Below are 22,600 nucleotides of genomic sequence, written 5' to 3' on the forward strand. Positions count from 1 at the left end.
CATAATTTTTTATAGCTCTGCAACTTATAAAAAAATCTGCGCAAATTTTGTGACGTTATGGCATGCATGCATAGTAGAGGAGGTAAGACCTCTCCTGTGACCTTATCATGCACAGTGGCTATATCATCAGTGAGTATGGGGAGAATAAGGTTTTAGTCTGAATTGAATTTACTTATTGGTAGATTCATCTAATATTAACCACATCCAAACAAATTTTGTTTCTGATCTCCCATCCTTTTCCTTATCGCAGAGCTTACATGCCAGGTCTCACCTCTCGATCTGTACCTAGTGTTAGAGATAAGTTTCACAGAAGACGCATTACTTTAAGTATTGTGTGCGAACATGTACAGTTTACACGTATGAGTTTGTCCTGTGTTCATTGAGAAACCAGGCACGAAATAGTTTATAATGTTCTGAAGCATTTGAAGGACAATAACGAAGAATTTACCTCAAATAAAATGTTACAGAGTCAATCAATGAAGCACAATTTAGTGAAAATACTAAGTATTGGAATGATCACTGGCCAACAGCAGGGAGGTGTGTTCTTTAAAGTCCAATGAGTGACTGACGAATTTATTGAGAGAGCAGTGGAAAGAAAATTCATCATCTTTATACCCTAAAAACAATATTCCCACAAATTGAAAGCAAAATACAATTTTATATAAAAATTAAATTCTAGAATGCAGTAAAGAATTTGTCAGGAAACTTACCACAAATTTAGGTTTCAAATGGAGGAAATGCAGGAGGGGAATGATTTACAGAATAAATGAATCAGAAAAAATTCACTAGGTGAGTCTAAATACAAACTTCTGTTGTGGCGTGTAACAATAGCTACCATTTCAATCATATGTTAATCGACATTTGTCAGTGAAAAATATCAATGAATAGTTTGGGGAAAACACACATATTGAGGAAAATATGGTAAAGGCAGACCTATGACAGGTACAATTAGTGAATAGGAGGTATTGAATGGTAAAAATTATAATACAAATTATTTTTACGGAACCTGGAGATTCATTGTGACCCTCACATAAGCTCGCCATCCTGAGCAACATTAATCCAGTCCATAGCATCATATCCCCCTTCCTCAAATCCATTTTAATATTATCCTCCCATCTATGTCTCACCCTCCCCAAAGGTCTTTTTCCCTCAGGTCTTCCAACTAACACTCTATATGCATTTCTGGATTCATCCATACATGCTGCATGCCCTGTCTACCTCAAACGACTGAATTTAATGTTCCTAAGTATGTCATTTGAAGAATACAATGCATGCAGTCCTGAGTTGTGTAACTTTCTCCATTCTCCTGTGACTTCATCCCTCTTAGCCCCAAATATTTTCCTAAGCACCTTATTTTCGAACATCCTTAACCTCTGTTCCCCTCTCAAAGTGAGAGTCCAAGTTTCAAACCATACAGAACAATCGGTAATATAATTATTTTATAAATTCTAACTTTCAGCTTTTTTGAGAGCAGACTGAATGACAAAAGCTTCTCAATCGAATAATAACAGGCATTTCCCAAATTTATTCTGCATTTAATTTCCTCTCAAGTGTAATTTATATTTGTTACTCCAAAGTACTTTAATTTTTCCACTTTTTCAAAGGATAAATTTCCAATTTTTATATTTCTATTTCGTACTATTTTCTGGTCACGAGACTTAATCATATACCTCGTCTTTTTTTTTTTTTCGAGGTTTATTTCCAAACCTATCTCCTTACTTGCTTCAAGTAAAATTTCCGTGTTTTCTCTAATAATTTGTAGATTTTCTCCAATATATTCAAGTCAAGCTGCTGATATAACCTATTCAATTCCAAACCCTCTCTGTTTTCCTAGAATTTGCTAATGGCACATTCTAGAGCAAAGTTAAAAAGTAAAGGTGATTGTGCATCTCTTTGCTTTAGCCCACAGTAAACTGAAAAAGCATCAGACAGAAACTGGCAAATTAATCAGAAATTTATTAATGTCAATAAAGATAATTATAATGTTAATGCATATGAATGACAGAACTGCTGTGACCACAATGAAGAGGAATTTTGATGGAAGTCCAATGCCTTGTGTAATTAAAGCAACAGCGATTCTACAGACAAAACAAGCTCTCTTATTCTGTTACTGTCAACTGCTCTTGTCGTCTTCTTCTATCACGTGGCTGTAACTGCCTACATAGGTAGAAAGATTTTGCTTTTAAGTTCAAGTGCTATAATATTGTATAAATCAAAGAATCCTCTAGATATAAGCAATTTTATTAAAAGTTATAAAATTCAAATAATAAACATTACTAACGATTTTCGTCATACTATAATAAAGCATACTTTATTCTTAGTTTTACTAGGTGATGAAGTGACCATTATTCAGTTATTTTTACATGCAGAACAATGCTGTTACTACTCATAAGAAATAATATTTCATTTTCTAATTCGTTTCGATTATGTTGTTTCTTGTTTTGACTGTATTCTGGAGGCTATTTTTCAAGTATGGCACTAAAACTATTAACAATCATAAATTACAATGCTTATATTATCTAACTACAAATTATCCAACATAATTCAGCATTCATATATCTGACGCTCTACACCATGTTACTTCCCTCCTCCCCCCAAAAAAGTTTATTCAACATATTGACTATTACTTCTGTATTTGACTAACTAAAACTTTTCAAAGACCTCAGTTTTCAAATGTCCTGAGATAACATTTTTTGTTATGGCTTATTACTGATAGTGTGTCATATGTCTCTATTTTAATTTCATCCAAACGGTATTGAAACAGAGTTCGTCCTGACAAAGTGGACACTAACAATGAAACGAGTTTGGTGATACATTTTCATAATGCTAATTACCATATTCCAACAAAGTACATCCACGGTGACTTACACTTAATCTGAACAGGCAGACAGGCAGGGAGAGAGCAGACAGACACAATGATAGGCAGGCAACAGGGAGACAGACATAGAGGCACGCAAGCAGGCAAGTAGTCAAGCAGACAGACAGACAGACGCTTCTTTCGTCAAAATGAATACTGTATTCATAATATTCCTACAAACTATTCCGGCATTATAAGGTCAAGGTAAGTGAAGTGATGAGTACAACTGCATACGAATTGCTAAAATGTAAGGTAATTTATAAATTGTATGAAAACAGTTTAATATAGACGAGGATTTAACATGGGAAATCAATTATTTTTAATATTATTTTCCATGTATACTTCTCAGGAAAATTTTAGAAGGAAATGTTTTAAGAAAGTAAAAATACATCAAAATGCACTGAAAACTATTTTATTTTCTTAACAGGTTCAGAGCAATTAATTAAATACAATTCTAAAATTTAACTTCATTTGTTTCTTGTACATTCAATTATTGCTTCTTATTTCTGTTCTATTTAACATCGAGTTTCATGAGGCCATGGCAGAAATAACAAAGTTAAGTAATATTAAATAATGCATGCTCTCAGAACTCTTATTTCTAGTTAGCAAACATAAGGAGAGCATTTTACAGTCTAGGTTACTCCTTGACTGCAGAAGATGGCTTGATTGAGAATTTATTTTAATCATTAATATTCTTCAATGTTTCGGTTTTATTGGACCATTATTTCTCATTCACAATGCTTTCATTTATTTCATGCCATTAATTTTAATTAATGTTAATTAATATCACTAATTTTAAGTAACAGTGTGCTATATCTAGGGACCTGAAAAATCCGCAAATTTTTAAATTTTGGGATAGAAAGTACTTTTCTTCATCTGTAAGGTGATTTAGCATGATTTTCTATCAGAATTGAAAGTGCGAAAAATATGAATTCCCTATCAAATAGCGACATCACAAGAAAAATGCTATTTAATAGCGATTTATCAGTAAAATCGCTATTTTTCAAACAAAAACAGCATTATATATATATACAAAAAATTAAAGACACTTTTTAAATACTCAAAATATGTCGATCGATTATCTATCTACCCATTATTGTCCACTCGATTCGATAAATATCATATATTGATAATGAAGGTCAGATGATTAATATACATATTGTAAGTTCTATGTTCGATATGGGCTTGGCTAAAATGCATCACTTCAGTTTACTCGGCCATTTGCTTTTGAGATCACAGCAGAATTGTATAGTTGTTCTAGTTATACTGGCAGAGTTGGTTGAATTTGTGAGACACGTGCTCCTCCGTAAAATGGGCGAACAACTGTAACTGCTCATGAAAGAGTGCAGCATTATTCCATTCATAGACTCTATTTCAGATGCTAAGACAGTCTTTTGTAAATTCTGCAATTGCCACGTTGGAGATTAAAGCATTTTTAGAATGTTGTTTGCAAGTATTGTGGACACCAACAAACAATGTCGACAGTGAATGTGCTTTATCACAGTATGATGCTGTTGTTTCAGACAGACAATGTAATTTGAAGGATGAAAACGCTGAACTGTTCACAATGTTATCTTTTCAAAAATGAAAAGTAGATTGCACAAAGTTTCCTTTGGAAAAAAATAGATGCTAACTTAGAGAAAAAGTAGATGCTAATTTTGATGAAAATAGATGCTAAAAATTTAGGTCCCTAGATATCTACCATGGTCCCATGTAAAAGTGTGAAACTCGATGTTAAATGCAAGAGAAATAAAAACAATTGACTATAGAAGAAACAAATGTAAAACGTTAAATGAAGTAAATGAACAGATTAGATTACGCTTTGGATATTGCACCATGTCCTGAAACTCAACTCTTTCAAATTTTCCGAAGTACATGCATGTTCCATCATCGGGGCAGATAAGTAAGACCTGGCATAATGAGCCCAGCAGAGTAGGCGATGATGGAACCTGTAAGTAGTTCAGTAACACTGGAAATGTTCAGTTCCAGGACACTGTGGAATACCCAAAAGCCTAATATTTTAATCATATTCAGCGTGAAAGTCTTAAAATGCATATAAAAGCAAATTAAGTTACATTTTAGGGCTTTATTTAATTAATTTATTTGAACTTATTATGAAAATAATAATTGTTAGTGCAGTTCCAAGTATTTTTATTCCATTATCATTTTTCCTTATAAAATTTTTCTGTGAAACACAAAGGGAAAGTAGCATTTAAATTTAATTGGTTTCCCATGTTATATCCCTATGTGTTACACACAGTATAATAAAACTGTAATTGTTTATTGCACTCTATAGGTAGTGTAAACTAAATATTTTTTCTCTCGTTAATAAGCCAATCTCTCGAAGCAAAACAGAAATAAATAGGTATATCCTCGTCCTGCATATTAATTTAGAAATTATGTTTTCCTCACTATGTTCCACATGATGCAAGTCTGACTAAATTGCTGGGAAATATTATGTAGGAACATAAATGTGCAAAAAAAGAAAGCATAAATAATGAATATTACAGACTATGTGCAAAAAGAGTTTAGAGTATAAAGAGCCTATGTTACTCTTCCTCAAAAAGAAAAATAACCGGGAACCAGACAATCTCCAACCCTCTACAACATCTGCTATTGCCAAATAAAGAAGACGCTGCCTGCCTCCTAACAAACATAACCAAATAGATAAATAAGCTCGACCAGTATAAAGAACTAATTGTTGAACTTGTGAGTGGTAGGTGAGGGGAAACACAGGGCACAACAAGTATTGGGTTTCAGTGAAAATTTAAGTCCCATGAAGAGTGCTAGTAAAATTGGTTTGTAATACTTTCTACATTCTCAGATTTAAAGCAGCAATGTGATTAGTTACACTATTTTCCTTATAATAAAACTGGAATATAATGTGTACGAAACTGGATATTAGTAACTGTATTTTCACAGAAGATATGTTTCATTTAGCAAAATACGTACATATAAATTTGAAAAATGTGAAACAGTGAGATTTTACACACCCTTTGTGGGAATCTGATACAGAAAGAAATGAAATTCTATTCCTTCTGTATTTTCTGTCAGAGAAAGTTAGGTTCAGAATAATCATATTAGCAGGCACAAAGGTATGTTAGTTCTTTTTAAATTTACACACATGCACACTAAATCACCGATATATTTAGAGTAATTTTCTATTGCTCTCATCAGAGAGTTTCAGACTCCATTCCCAAATCCAAAATAATTAATCAATTACAAGATGGGTGGAAGTGAAGTAAGCAAACTATATCACATAAATATTTCCTGCCTTCATATTCAACAATGGGTGAAACATACTAGAGTCGCATACATACCTCTTTGTCATGGCAGTGGTAGTACGCGAAATCCTCTTGGTGGAGACAGTCTCTTTGTCCTTGTTGTGGGCAGCCACAATAGTGCTGCTCACTTTTGCTGCCTTCAAAGGTGATAGAATTGTGTGAGGCATCTGTTGCTGCTGTCCACTTCTAAATGGCTGTGACTTTGCTCTTGTGTGTGGTCTGCCATCTTCCAAACTGCAATCATATTCGCTTCTTTGTAATGGCCCTTCCCTTATCAGTGCAATACATCTCAATTCTGCTTACTAATTTACATTGTTACGTTTGGAGCCTTTCAATATCAGTATGTCATACACATGGTGCCAGATAAGCTCACGAAATCACCTGAAGAAAATGGTGAAACAAACTAAACCATGTAAGGAGAAAGGCTCTGTACCATACTTTCATCAATACATATTTCCTCATGGTAACCGAGCACAGGATGAAACTTTATGTCTCTTCTGAAACTCTCTCAATTCTCAGCATAATAATATGACATGATTGCATATATTTCTCATAACTTGATAAATGATTGGAATGACCTACCTGCAGCGGTCTTTGAGGGCTGTCCTTCCTTAAGGAGTTTCAAGAATAATTAAAAAGTTGTGTATCAAGTGCAAAGTAAAATTAAGGTGACATTTAACATTTAATTTTTTAAGGTGACATGTATTTATTTAGCCTGACGAGTTACTTCCTTGGTTTGAATTGTAAATTATTTAAAAATAGCGTGTAAGAGGGCCTTAGACTAGAAACGTTTAGTTTGAATGTAGTCCTGTTTATAAGTACAGTATGCATAAGGGTGTAATTATTTGACTTATTTGAACTGATGTATCAGTGAAGTGAGGTGAGTCAGTGGAGTTATGGTTTTACAGTGCAGTGAATAGTTACGATCAGTGATAATTTATAGCGTCAATGAAATGTGTTCTACAGTGTCAGTGAAATGTGTTATAGTGTGTCAGTGAATTGTGTCCTAAAGTGTCAGTGAAATGCGTCATAGTGCCACTACAGTGAGTGAGATGAGAATAAAGTGAAAGACTATTGAAACTTATGTAGGGCCTATACATAATAATGTAGGTTGTAGTGTAAAATTAGGTATTTTATTTACAGTAGCGTGCAAATTAATCCGAACAACGTAATTACTTATGCAAAAACACTCAAACGGGATAAAAAAAGGATCTAAGACATACCTCAGTAATCTATGTGGCCTCCCTTGTTACTAATAACAGCTCTGAGACGATTTGGCATGGATTCCACTAATTTCCCACAAATATTCTTCATTTCTTCATCGCGAAACCATACACCAACGAGGGCAGAAATCATCTTCTCATTTGTAGAACAATCCATTTTTTGCATTCTTCTTTTGCAAATTGACCACAAGTTCTCAATGGGATTGATGTCGGGTGAGTTGCCTGGCCAGGGGAGTACCTGAATATTCTTCTTGTTGAAGAATTCTGTAGTTTTTCGAGACGTGCCAGGTCTTGTTGGAACATACCTCTGCCATCCGGAAACGATTTTTGCAGCTGGGGTACGATTCTGGTTTCCAATAAGTGAATATATTTGCCAGAATTCATCATTCCCTTGATAGGTATTAATGCTCCAGGCCCTTCATGTGTAAAACAACCCCAAAAACATTACTTTAGGGGAGTATTTGGGTGCTTGTTGGAGATGAGCTGCTGTTACTTTTTCGGATCCTTTCCGTACGTAAGAAACACGGTGGCCGTGGACCTCGAAATGAGACTCATCGGAAAAAAGTACATTCTTCCAGTCATTCACTGTCCAGTGTTGATGTAATTTTGCCCACATTAAGCGTTTTTTGCACATAACAGGGGTTAGCAGTTGCTTCTTAATAGGCTTACGAGCCCTTCGTCCAGCTTCCAAAAGCCTACGCCGCACTGTTGTGACGTGAATATTCGCCCCAGTGGTAGCCATTAACTCGCGGGTTAAGTCGACAGCAGTTAGTCTAGGATTTAATTTACTTTTCCTGACAATTAAACGATCATCTGCAGGTGAAGTCTTCCTTTTCCGGCCACAGTTTTCTTTTTTCTGGGGTGTGATGGATCCAGTCTCCCTGTATCGTTTTATGATCGAATTAACAGTAGCGAAACCGATGTGACATTCTGCAGCAATTTGCCTCTGTGTCATAGAAAAATGCTCTGCTAATGTTATAATTTTAGACCGTTTTCGTGGAGTTGTATCCATTTGTGAAGACAACAGAATGTACACAGGATTGCAGTATTAAAGTCTTCAACACAACTGAAATGCTTATAAGTACAAAACGACAGGCAAAATATCACATATTATAAAAAAAATAATAACGACAGACCTTCAACAATGGAATTACACGTACAGTACTACAGATGTCAATTAAAGCGGTATGAGCAGCTGTGAGGCCAACAATGACAGAAAATGTAAAAATATGTCGTGTTCGGATTCATTTGCACGCTACTGTATGTGTTATTATTATTGTGTTAAATTATATTGTGTATTCTTATTGTATTGTGTATAAAATTGTATTGTGTATTGTGTAATTGTATTGTGTATTGTAAATTTATTGCGTATTGCTTATCATTTTTTTGTGTATTGTTTATATTGTGTATACCACTGCCACGGGGTGCTTGCCCACTTGCAGTGTAAATAAATAAATACATACATACATACATACATATAACTAAAATCCAGTCATTTGATAAAGACATGTTCAAAAGCACTCTTTACTGATAAAGCAGTGAACTTTAACTTGAGACCAACAAGCTGTAAACACTAACAAGTTCATCATTTTTGGTGTAATGTAACTGAATAATGTGAGTCACATACTGAATGACAACTAAAATGTAACTTCAAAACGTACTGCACCACAGTCTGGAGTGATGATGTACTATATTAACTAAGTTTTGGAGTCCACCACTGCGGAGAAACTGTTAGCATGTCTGACTATGGAAAGTGGACCTGGTAACCTAGTTGAGGTTTTTTTTTTTCCAGGGTTCGCCCTCCACCCATTAAGAGCAAATGTTGGATAACATTCGGTGCTGAAAGTTCATCTCTTCCAGACACTTCAGAGAGACAGCCACTTTAAATATCTAACAGTACCGGTAATTTATAGCAGTGTATTAACATGAAGTTTTATAAGAATACCAACAAAAATGCCGTGAAACTTTAGAGCCGTTAAGAGAGGATTGTGTTCAGGATGCTATGAAAAAAAAATAAATAAGAAGTTTTTTTAATGGCACAAGTTTTCCAAATACTGGTAAGAAAATATTAACGATGTTAGAAGTAAATAGTCAAAAGCACACATGGCAGATGAGAATGTGAACGGAGTGGAGACTTATGTTCAATCAAACGATTAAATATGCGACTAGCAGTTGAAGAACGAAATATGACCAGGAAAGAACTGAGAGAGATTTACACAGAAAAATAGAGAATGGGAAAATGTTCTGCAAAGGTCGTGCAACACTTTAAGTTGCAACTTATCTTTTGGAAAATTACTAAAGACGGAATTTCGGATACAGATATAAAATCGCGTACAGAATGGCCATGAAAAATTGTGGGATCTCTAAATTCAATCTTGCAGGTCAAAAATATTTGTAGAAAACGAAAATCCATATACGCAAGCACTGAACAAGGCTGTTCTATGTTATAACAGTGAAGTATTGACACTGAATGCTGATTGAAAGGAAGACTATTGGAACTGGAAATGGATTATTTAAGAAGTAGAAGTGTGTCACGACTATAAGGGATAAGGAATGAAGAAATAAGGAGACCAACGAATACTGAAGATGAAATAATTCTTCTCAGTTCTCAGCCAAGTGAATTGGATTGTTGCTTCCAAGCTCTGCCATCTTCTTCAGGGAAGAATTATTCCTATCTAATGCTGGGAAAGCCTCAAGAATACTGAAGAGATTGTAACTCATCATATAGAGAAAAAGGAACTGAGCTTGTTTGGGCACCTTATGAGAATGGAACAACATCGATGACCAGTGGATTCCGGATGACAGACCAAGGAGAACATGGTTTGAGAGCATCAGAAGGGCTATCAATCTTCATGTTCTAGATATACACACATATTATTATTAAAGTAAATCTAAGTGTCTTGTACTTCAAAGACAATAATGATACCGTGTGCAGATGTTACTTACTGCAAGGCCCCTGTTGTTACGGATCTTGTATGTCTTCTCAGTGCCTTGATTTGATTCAATTTGTCTCCTTGTGTCATAATGGCAATACTTCTCTTCGACTCCTCAGTATTTTGGTTAGCAGCATCCTGTATGCAAGATACATGCAAAATGTTATTATTACATATTACACAATCAAATCTTTTTTTTTCTCACAGATAAGATGGGAATATTTGTGTTAATGACTTAGCATACAGCGGTATTATAAGGGAAGGATATGACTGCTCAGAAAACTGCATCTAAACATATGCAATGAATTACTGTTGAAAGATATACAAGGTCTAATGACTCCTACATGCCTTCGACACTTGTGTCAACAATTCCAATTGAGAAATTTCACGCGCGCACGCACGCACACGCACACACGCGCGCGCACGCACACACGCATTAATGTTCCAGTGGATTATAGCTAAAATATCGCCTCGTACACCATGCATAATAAAACTGTTGAATATAAACAAAACTATTTTCCCTGTTCCCTTATCATCACTATCAAATTAATATAGAGAGTATCAATCTAACGTAGTGCATATGCACTGCAGCTTTCATATGCATAGCAATGGTACACCTACTGGCAATGCAACACACAGAGTTGATGCTGGTCGTATGTACTCACCCAATGCTCAACTGCCCGCAATTCTTATCTATACATTTATGGAATCTGCTCATTATGTCCTCCATTTTCTCAAGTTCCCATCGAGAATTAGGCTGAAGGGTATTATGCTTCAGATGATCTAAGGTTTGTGGGTTTATCCTGTACACTTTTATTTTTCAATTATCCCCAAATATAAAAATCACAGTGTGTGAAGCCGATGAATGAGGGACCATAGATTAACATTAATGACATTTGATTATTTTCTTGAAGGGAAATGTAACCTGTCTGAGTGGTGGCAGAATTCTGTTGAAAGAATGCGTAATTTTGTCTCTTTGTCCTGTCCGAGAATATGAGATAGATAACATATGCACTTCTAAACCCCACGCCTCTGCAGTCAGATTCTTTGTTTGTGAGAAACTGACACGCACTGCATCATAAGCTAGTCCTTTAGAAAAATTATATACAGGAAATACCATACTCCTAGCTTGTGAGTGTAGGACTATTCTTTTTTGTATAACAGATGAAACACCAGAGCCAATTGCAATCCCTTCAAGAGACATTGTTATGGTAAGTTACACATCACACAAGAGAAAACAGTCCACATCTGAATTTGAAAGTAAACAGAATCTATCTTCGTTTACAGAGAGGGACTTCAGAGCAAAATATGTTCTATGCTGTAGGTTGGATATCTCTGTTCAGTCTTAAAGCATTAACACGGGAACCAGTTGACATACAATTGCCATTCTTGTACAGTTGATTTCAGTATGTGTAGCTCTATCGAATGGCACAGCTTAAAATTCATTCCTAGCCATAAGTATTGTGCGCGCAAGAAAGAAACTAATACGCGATGCTTCAGTGAGACTTCACGACAACTTACCTAGGCAACACCGCTTCACTGTCACTGGCTAGTCGACATAGACCAGCCTGAACTAGCTCCGCCTTATATGCCTTCTTATTCTGAAAGCGCTCTAGTGCCAATCTTACATGCAATCAATATGAAATAATTACGATAATGCTCAAGAATTAGGATCACACATTTATCTACCATACACATTTTACGTCAGGCAAAAAAAGCATGCTACCCTCCAGAGGACAGTATTTCGGTCACAGAAGTAACTGCAGAAAATAAATTACAGTCAATACTGGACCAAATGAAAATAAATTAACTTTTTAAAGTGGGGTTGTGATGGACTTTTAAGGAGGAATAATTCTCAGACGAATATTTATTTATTATATCTTTTGTACCTTTACAGATGTATGTTGTATGTTGATAGAAAAGTAATTGTGTGTATTTATTTTCTGTCTACCCAATTAGTATGTACAGTATGCTGCTGCTGCTGCTGCTACTGCTACTGCTGCTGCTACTACCACTATTATTATTATTATTATTATTATTATTATTAAAAAATGTTACTTATGAGTATAATTTCACTGCGTTACAAATTACAGCTAACATTATTTGTATATTTCCCTACTGCTGTACAATAATATCATTTTATATATTTTTATTATGTTCCAAAGTGTGATGTATTGTGAAAATGTTAAAGATTTTAGATGTTAGGCATATATGCAAATGAAAATAAAGTAAGTTCTTTTATATCTGTTGAGGCAACGATTAAAATGTGTACGTGACAGTATTATAATTGTCTGAAAATTATCCTTCCAACAAATAATGCCAAATAATTATTTCTGGTTAAAAAAGTAATAACATTATTTTCAAACCACTGAACATTACCTACAATAATTTTTCTTTCTTAATTGGCCAATTTAAAAATATTCTATGCCAACTCTATAATGTAACATAATTTTCTATAATCCGTAGAGGCTCGAACCGACATCATTGCGAGTTCAGAAACCTCGAGCATCTGAAATTGTAGTCAAATGATACAGTAAGGATAATATCATATTATTGTAACGTAAAATATTACTACATGTGCTTATAGAAGCGACAAATATTTTTGGCCAGCTAGAGTGGCGAAATTTCACACTGTGCGGCAGCTGAATTGCAGCAAGAGGTGACAGACCAGTAGTGGGTGATTTCATAATCAGAGTGCACGGTGTATCACAGTAGCAACGCCCAAGAAAATCGAGCCTTTTTGGGAGAGGTACATAACTCTTTCTGATGCCAAGCACAGTTACGTGAAAATCATAGGAGCCTACAAAAAACGTAGTTTCGTTATTTCCAAGAAAGGCATCTTGTGTGTACCTAATAAGACTGGCAAAGCTCGGATGGGATTAATTCCAGAGTGGAAAAAGCAAGCAAATCCACCCCGACACAAGTCACCACACCCCATGAGATGATACAAATTCAGTCCATTCGAACTTCACCATTCTTATTAAGTACACAGAAGATGCCTTTCTTGGAAATAACGAAACCTCGTTTATTGCAGGCTTCTTTTATTTTCACTTAACTGTACCTGGCATTGGGAAGGGTCGTAATGTACCCCTCCCAAAAAGGCTCGATTTTCTTGGGAATTTCTGCTGTTAGTCGCTGTGCACTCTGATTATGAGATCACTCACTACTGGCCTGTCACCTCATGCCACAGTTCAGCTGTCGTGTGACTCCTGACACACATGATGTCATTCAAATTCGTTATCAGAGATCGGAAACAACCTTGTATGTCGTAGTTTGACCTTCATGCACTATGAACAAACTAGTACTGAGAAACACCATACACCACCCACAATGCACAGGAGATAATTGGTACTTATGTGCATGTTTCCTTCCTTTATGATCAAGTAATAAGTCTTGGTTGTGAAAACACGAACAAAAATGGCGTAAGATATTAGCTCAAGGGAGAAAAAAGAAAAAAAAGGAGATGATAATGTGTGAAAAAGAGTTTGGATTTTTCAACTATGTGTTGAGATTTATTATTCCGAAGTTTCCGAACTACTTACAATTTCCATAAGGAGGATTATAAAAATTAAATTTTAGTAGTTATAGAAGTTAAAGTTTTAAGCTATTATAATTACAAATAATGTTAATGCGATGCACAAATGGTGAAATTCAATGGATAAAGCAATCCAGCTGTCCATGCAAAATTCGTTCAACTCACCTCTATCAACTCCATTTTCCTCCTACACCTTCTTTCGTTCTTATTTTCATCTTCTTGGTCATCGAGTTTCATTGTGTCTACTTTTTGTAATATCCTGGAAACATTGTCTGGAGTCTTTGTATCTTTTTTCACTACTTTACCATTTTGAGTGTTTAATTCGAAACTCAGGGACTTGCTCTTGAGACTATATATGCCATATGCGTGTTTTGGGTAAACATTTGTGTTCTCGTTGTTTTGTGAGCGGTGTAAATCACCTTGCAACCACATGTAAGATTGTTTTCTGGAAAAAAGAATTATACAAGGATAGAATTATTATTAGGCATATAAGATGATATTTTAAAATAAATATTCGCAATTCTTATTATATTATTCGATCCAGTGCTGTGGATTGAATTCGGCTTAGCTCAGTGGTCAGAGCGCTTGGTACATATAACCAAGGACCCGGGTTCGATCCCCGGTGGCGGAGCGAATTTTTCTCCTCAAATATTAATTGTCAACATTACAGAGATTATTCTGTAGGACAAATTAATAAATCCATAATATTCTCATAGCTAGCAGTGCATCATAACTACGGATTCCCAGCCAAATAAGTCACTCAACTGAGTTCGCTCCTAGTATAATGGCAGTTGACACTAGACATACGTCAACATATATGCCTAACTTGGAGTCAGGCCACAAAGGGAAACAATGAAGGAGGAAGGTTCGATCCAGGGCTGTGGATTGAATTCGGCGAAGCTCAGTGGTCAGAGTGCTTGGTACATAGAACCAAGGACCCGGGTTCGATCCCCGGTGCCAGAGCGAATTTTTCTCCTCTAATATTAAATATTAATTTTTATATATGTCTTCAAAATATATCTGCCTTAAATTTTCGGTTAGACTGATTCATACATGTGTTCTGATTTTACATTACGAATACCATCTTTGTATTATGCAAGAATTATGATTATCTGTTACATATTCACAACAAAGAACACTATGCAACATGTTTATCTGGTTACTGTATACTAGTGTGTTCATATGTTTTATTATTGTTGCACTGTAATACAGTTCATAACAATACAGGAGTACTGTATAACGCTTTTGGATAACAGAAATGGAAAACATAAATATTGTATTCCCATTGCAATGTGTTTTATGTATCTTTCTACCTCAGGGGAAGGGGAGAGTTAAAAAGAAGACTAGAAATAGACTATGAATTGTATGCATCTTCTAGCAGGACAAAGTTTATAATAGTACATTATGCAACGAGCCTATAATGAAGGTAATTAAGAAGTGAGTATGGACATTTATGAAACGAGCGCGAGTTTCATAATTTTCATACGAGCTTCTTAATTACCATTATAGGCGAGTTTCATACGACTTTTTATGCTCGACCATATTTCTAACTTTATATTATTAATTTTATTGTATCTGACCTGGAGCAATGTCCCGTATGTTGTGAGTTGTGTGCAGACGCGAAAGTATTGATTTTTTCCGAGGAACAGATGTGCACATTGACCTTGCTAGGCCATAAGAACCTACAGAGATAACATTGAAATAAAATTAGACATTGAAAAACGAGATGACAAATTGAATTTATTTGAATATTATTTACAATTAACGCTAATTATTATAGTAACAGAACATAACCTTCTGCGACAGTATTGGATTTCCAGCCTCCGTGACTTTTCGCTAATTCTCTTTCGATTGCATATCCGAGAATAATCGATACTTGCGGTTTTATAACGGTAGAAAGCTGACCTGTCATTGGCTGAACAGTTGTAACCTGAGTCGTCATTGGCTGAAAGACCTGACCTTTAATGAGTAGGTGTACTTTAATGACATGCATTAAAGGTCTGCTACCAGGTGTATAATTACTACATTTCGGCATGGTCGAGCATAAACACTTATATAGGCCTACCTCCACTTTCAATTCCGTGAATTTGCAAATCTTTGTCTGCAGGTTAAGTAGCCTTTAGATTTCCTCTCCTTTTCACTAATTCGCGTTTACGGATTTCATCCATTTTGAATTGCATGCATTACAAGTGTTAAGAATGCTGATCATTATGATAGGACTGCGAAAGTAGACTGCAGGTTGCTAAACTTTGAGCTAACAGTGAAGAACACGGACGTGCTATAGGAGTAAATCTCGCATTTGTATACATAGTAAGCAGTGAAGCTTGCGTTATTTTTAACAACAATGTGCTTATTAGAATAGCAGTTATGTATGAACATATAATCATGATTCATGAATAATACATTGTGTGAAATAGTTTTCAATACTCCATTATTTTCAATATGTGAGATAATGCCTGGTTCTCGGAGTTGTTGCACTCCCATCTGATGACATGGAACACTAAATGATGTCACTGTTTATTCTTCACCCAGAACACCACAAATATTACAAGTTTTTATACAACTATTTTTTATTTTACACTCTATGCATGTCTACAACTTAACAAAAACAATTATTAAACATTAAAAAAAAAGAAAAGAAAATTTTACATGTTAAAAACTTTAATATAATAAATGTTAATCTACAAATATTAATTGTGGGATGTAAGTAAATAATGGGTCAAGTGCCAAAAAGTTGAAATTTGAGTTAGTGATGAAATTAGTGTTATAAACACCATCACCATTAACACTTATATTCTCATCTAAGCATCAGACCAGAGGCAAAATACAGTAGTTGTTGAAAAATTCACAAAATAGTGCATGAGTCATTCACCAGTGTTCATGGTCCAATAATGAGCCAACCACCAAAATATAATTTCTGACTATTTCTCACGAATTAATGTGAACAGCTTGTCAGATGAAATGGCTGTATTGTGTACTTGCGATTCGTGCCATTGGAAGTAAACAGAACCTAATACTATGAAACTGACAGGGACGGGGGAGGGGGGGGGAATGGAGAAAGAGGTAAAGGTGGTGCTCAAAACGAGAGGACAAAACTAAGTACGAAGCAAGAAAAGAATATCAAACATTAACACAGTTCATGAACAGTGGTGCAATTATCTATGAGGAATGACGAGAAAATAAGAAAAACATAGGAAGTATACAGATGAAGACGAAAAGTTGGTTGTTGATCATATTAACACAGGGCTGGGCAGCAAGAGCGGATTCTACGCTCTCACGGGGAGCCATATGATTTTTCTTCATCCCCTTTCTTCCCCGCCGAATACCACGCAGCGTTGATTCAGTCACAGATGAATATTAAGCATCCCCATTTAGAGCTGGCTCTGCTCCCAATGCCCAGCCCTGTATTAGCAGCATACCAAGCCAAAAGAGCCACTATTCGAGAGAAAAATCGGCTGAAAAAATACTTTACTGAAGACCTGTCCATTCATAGTTTATTTAAGGAATTTCAGGAACTACATACATACTGTAAAATTACATATCTCTTCTATAATCAAGTCTTACCATGAAAAATTCCCACATTTAAATTTTACTATCTGAGAAGTAAATGTTCAACAAGTGATCCTACAGCTAAAGTAAGGAGTTATCTTAATAGTATAGAGAATGAAGTCCAACTAGAAAAACACCACCGATAAGCTAAGAAAACCATGGATTCCATAAAGACTGACACTATCAAGTCACAAGAGCCAAACTCAGAAGTCTGTACAGCTGCAATGGATTTACAAAAAGTGATTAAAGCAAGGTAATATTTATGGCAGCTCTCTAATTTTGATTTTTGTATTCATATTGGTGGGGTAACCAAACTGGGTAGACCTACATGTCTCTCTGGTATGAAGCCCTATGTGGTAGGAATGGGAACGAAATTATTTCCTGCACGTCAGGGTGTAAAGACTGAAGAAAAGAGAGGGGACTTAACTAAAACAATCCCCCTATTAAAAGAAGAAAGTAAAACCTAGTGAAGTAAAGTAAAAAACCATATCGTGGCAATTGAATAATTTTTTTGTTTTGTTAATGCCATTGGACATGCACTGTTACATTATATTATTTTCAATTTTGTATTTTATTTGTAACTAAAGTTACATAGTTACAGTAACAATATATACGTAACACAAAGCCCAGTCAATATTCTTTCTGCTTTTCTAGACTGGATTACATAATTGTTTTTTTAAATTTTGTTTCTGGCGCTTGTCCCGTTATTTATTTACATGCCTCAATTATCGTATTTGTGAATAATGCAATATAACCATTTCTCCATTGATATAAATATAATTTTGATAAATATGAAGCACTTAGCTGCAACTAATTTTAAGTGATTTACTCACTCTTCAAGCCACTGTTGCTGATGTCCAATAATTGATCCTGGACGACACATCCTGATCCAGGCAATTGTCTCGTGAGCAGAGAAGTGATAATGTTTCATTATGTAGCATCCAATTAGAGATCCGGTTCGACCAAGTCCAGCTGTAAAAATGAAAATAAAATGATTACATGTTCTTTTCTTTTTTAACAGAGAAGGGGTCCAAAAGCTTCAACTGACTGCAGCCTGAGGCTTATTGTGCATACACTCCTGTTCTGTGAATGATTTTGTCGCTGAACAGTCGCGTTCTTGAACAGCAGCACACAAATTAATCTGAATGTGACAATTTTCAGCATTTTCTTTCATTGTTGGTCTACCATCTGCACATTCCTGCTTAACTGAGTTCTGTAATATCACAACCTTTAATTGCTGAAGGTCTGAGGTTTATATTTCTTGCAATGTGTTAATTATTTCTTCTCACTTTCATCCCAAAAGTTTTTTAGTTGTATTGAAGTCTTATTACTGCATTGCTATGTTCGTTCCGACGTCTTCTGAAATACAATCACGAAAATGCTCTAAAATTGTAACTTTAGCTACCCAGAACTTCACGAACGTGAAGTGGATAAAATTAGATCCCTCACTATCACAGTGAGTCGATGAGCAAGACAAACTGCCGTACATATAAGTGAAACCCAATACTTTCCAAAATCCCATTGAAAAAGAAGCAGGTCTGTATGCAAACTCCGCTGCCTCAGTACTGCTAGCTCGTGATTTAAGATACTCAAAAGATGTGTCTACTGAGATGATATTGGTTTATTTTTCTGCTCTTTCCTTTTGTCAGTGACACCAAACTTTCTAAATAATCAGTTAGTTTTCAGACGTTTTCATGTGAAATGGATGGTTTTGCGATGTCTTTTGATTTTAACAGTCCTGATTTCCATTCTGTGGTATATTTATTGAATAACAGTTTTGCTACTTTAACACTTGAACCAAAAGATCACGTTAAAAAATAAAATAAGCAAACCCAGTTTAAATTTGTACCAGAATGATGGAAAATCTATTCGTAAATTTATAAAGAAACCACAAAATTATTGAACCCACTGTTGTCCATCTGTGCCAGTTACTTCTGCTTCTAATGAGTGTGCAATGAGTGTTCCAGAAAGGGTGAAAATATACTTAAGGAACTATAATGTGACAAACAAAAGACTGCCGAATCTAAGCATGCTCTCTATAGAAAAAGAACTATTCTGAAACTTTACCAGACTGTCAGAATTCAAAGACAGGGTAATAGACACCTTCGCAAAAACGAAGGATAAGACGCATCAAACTTATTTACAAGACAGTTAAATAAGGTGAGATGTCAAAATTCATACATCACGATTTTATTACTGAGCTTCCTTTTGCTAAAATACTTCCTTAGAATCTGTGTACCAAAGTAAATTAATGGAATTACATTGTCAGTACCAAAATAAAAATTATAATATAGGCCTATAATACGCAGCAGCAGCAGCAGCAGTAGTAGTAGTAAAGCCTTTATTAATGATAACTGCACCATAAGCTATAACATATTCAAATTTTAGAAAGGCATGTTATATGAATTCCGATACGCTAAGATAAAGGAATTAAATTAATATTATATATTTCGCGGGCTCAGAATGACAAGGTTCTATCTGACATTTTTAGCAAAATTGAGATTTCTGTTTCATTGAATTCTGCTACTTCACAGTTATCTACCATATAAATTATATGTTGATGTCTCAATTATTGTTTGTGATAAAGTTAGTTTGAAAAGGTTTTTATCTGCATTGATTTTATTAACATCAAACTTTTAAAATGCTCTCCTGTAAAATTTACTAAACACTACATAGAAACTTGTCATTCTGAACCCTCGATTTGCTGTCTTAGATAGCTCATCAAATGCTAAGTGAAAATTTATTCACTAAGTTAGGATAACTTGTAGGACACAGTTAAATCGATGAACGTTTTCGGCAATAATTTGCCATCTTCAGATCATTGAGATGTGAATATTACAATGCATGAACACTTTACAAGTTTAGAGTATGAACAATGTCAAGATTAAAATCAGTTAATATATGAAATAGTTAAAATATATATAATAACACTAGTCTGCGATGAAATTCCTGCCTCCAAAGTTTTAACGTTTTTAGGGTATTTTTAGCATGCTGAAATCAAATTCAAGGCCAAAAAGTTCCTATCACGTACCATTTTTTTGTTATTTTTATTTTCTTATAATATATTACGACAATTTATAGCATAATTATTTAAAATGTAATACTTTAACATATGTAGGTTTAGTATGTTAGGATATGAAAACCAAATGTATTCAACATATTTTTAAGGTGTTTATATTGAAAACCAAGGACACTGGATGTTTCTTAGCAGATAGGAGGTGCAAGCACATAAGGAAGTTAGGGCGAAATAACGTGCAGCCTTGTCATTATTTTTATTTGTGGAAGATAGAAATGTCAGCCACTCCTTGGTGAGAGACTGAACTCAACTCGTGTAGTTTCTCTCACATTTCATTGGTGAGAGACTGAACTCAACTCGTGTAGTTTCTCTCACATTTCATTAGTCTGCGTTTCATCTGGAAACGAAACGAAATCAGTTTGCAGTTTTATTGTGGAGTAGAATGTTGAAAGTTTTTAGTTCAATAAGAAAGTATTTACCATGTTGCATCGAGAATGTCTAAATAATCCAGACCACTTTTGTTATATAACTTATGTAGGAGATACACATTGCCTAAGCAGAGGTGTTTTATTACAGATTTTGTGAAAAAGTCATACCATGCCTATTTTGGAATCAAACTTGGAGACCAAAGTAAAGCTTGGGCACCACACAAAGTATATAGAGTATGCACTGAAGAATTTCGTCATTTGATCAATTGGAGAAGACAGTTGCTATCTTTTGGAGTACCTATGGTTTGGAGAGAGCAGTCGAACCATAGTAATGACTGCTACTTCTGTTCGTGTGATGTGAAGGGGTACGATTCTAAACATAAAAATCAAATCATGTATTCAGTTGTTCGGTCAGCCATTTTACCCGTGCCTAATGTACCAATCCCTGTGCGACCAGAAAATCTTAAACAAACATCATTCTATTGGTACTGACAACGTGAAATAGGTTTTATATACTTTTTCTCCGAAGATGATAATCTTGTATATTGCAGTAATGTGAAAGAATTTATGCTAAAACTTGGACTTCCAAACTATGACCTAAGTGAATGGAGACTGTTCATTGATGCTTCCAAGCGAAGTTTAAAGGATTTCCTCCTTCATAACGGAAACATTTTTGATTCAGTGCCCGTTGCCTATTCAGTGATCCTAAAAAAATCATACACAAATTTGCAACTACTGTTGTTGCGACTAGACTATAAGAACACTAGTGGCAAGTTTGTGATGATTACAAAGTTCTTACTATATTCCTGGGTCAACAATCTGGTTTTACCAAATTTCCATGCATTTTTTGCCTATAGGATAGTAGGGTATGAGTTGATCACTGGACTATGAAAGACTGGCCACCTCGAAAAAATTTGGAAGTCGGTTGTAAGAATGTTGTGCGTCAAAGCCTCGTGAGTTCTTCTAAAGTTGTGCTGCCATCTCTCCACATCAAGCGTGGCTTAATGAAACGGCTTGTAAAAGCTTTAAATAAGGAAGGAGGCTGTTTTAAGTACATGTCTCGTGCAGCATTTAAAAACAGTATGAATGAAAAGGAGAAATCAGCATGGATTTTTTTTGTGAAGTTGTTTTAAAATTTCTTGGCAACAAGGATCCTAATTACCGAAACATTGTGGCTAACATGCTTGAAGCATACAAGGAATTTGGTTGTAACGTGAGTATCAAAATTTTCTGTTTTCTCAGTTAGATTATTTCGCCGAAAATCTAGGATTTTTCAGCTAAGAGCAAGATGAACGATTTCACAAGGATCTGCAGGAGTTCGAAAGAAGGTACCAGTATGCTTGGTGATTATTGTTGGATGTTAAAGCGTGAAATACCTGAAGAGAAACATAAAAGAAAGAGGAACAGGAGGACTTTCTCAACTAAGAAGCAAGTGGTGTAATTTTTTGTGTGATACATTGTGCTAATTTATACATCCAATAGTGAAGTAAACAAGACAAAACAAAGCAAAAACACTCTAGTGACATGTATGAACAACCATACACATAATTTCAGCAAGTTGTGTCTTTTAAATATTGCTTTTGAATTTGAAATAAAAAAGTGAAATGAAAAAGTTGGTGATGAAATTCACGTAATTATAAAATACATTTAAAGTGATTTTGCAAACAAACCTGACGTGATAGAAGCAAACGGATTGAAAATTCGGATTCAGCACATCGACATTATATAAAATCACATTACTTAGTTTAGGCAACAAACACAAAGTTGAAATTCGC

General features: G+C 35.0%; 1 protein-coding gene across 2 annotated transcripts in view; it reads right to left on the minus strand.

Moving 5' to 3' along the window:
* LOC138707406 (dual specificity protein phosphatase CDC14AB-like) overlaps positions 1-22,600 on the minus strand; it is a 140,675-nt gene that overhangs the window by 19,651 nt on the left and 98,424 nt on the right. For both annotated transcript variants that reach the window (XM_069836788.1, XM_069836789.1), the window contains exons 8-11: positions 18,215-18,353; positions 13,998-14,277; positions 10,311-10,435; positions 6,178-6,375 (exon numbers count right to left, since the gene is read on the minus strand). In XM_069836788.1, the coding sequence (XP_069692889.1) occupies positions 6,178-6,375; positions 10,311-10,435; positions 13,998-14,277; positions 18,215-18,353 (742 nt within the window). The remainder of the gene's footprint in view (positions 1-6,177; positions 6,376-10,310; positions 10,436-13,997; positions 14,278-18,214; positions 18,354-22,600) is intronic.

This window comes from Periplaneta americana, chromosome 10, assembly GCF_040183065.1.
Source record: "Periplaneta americana isolate PAMFEO1 chromosome 10, P.americana_PAMFEO1_priV1, whole genome shotgun sequence".
NCBI classification, from domain to species: Eukaryota; Metazoa; Arthropoda; class Insecta; order Blattodea; family Blattidae; genus Periplaneta; species Periplaneta americana.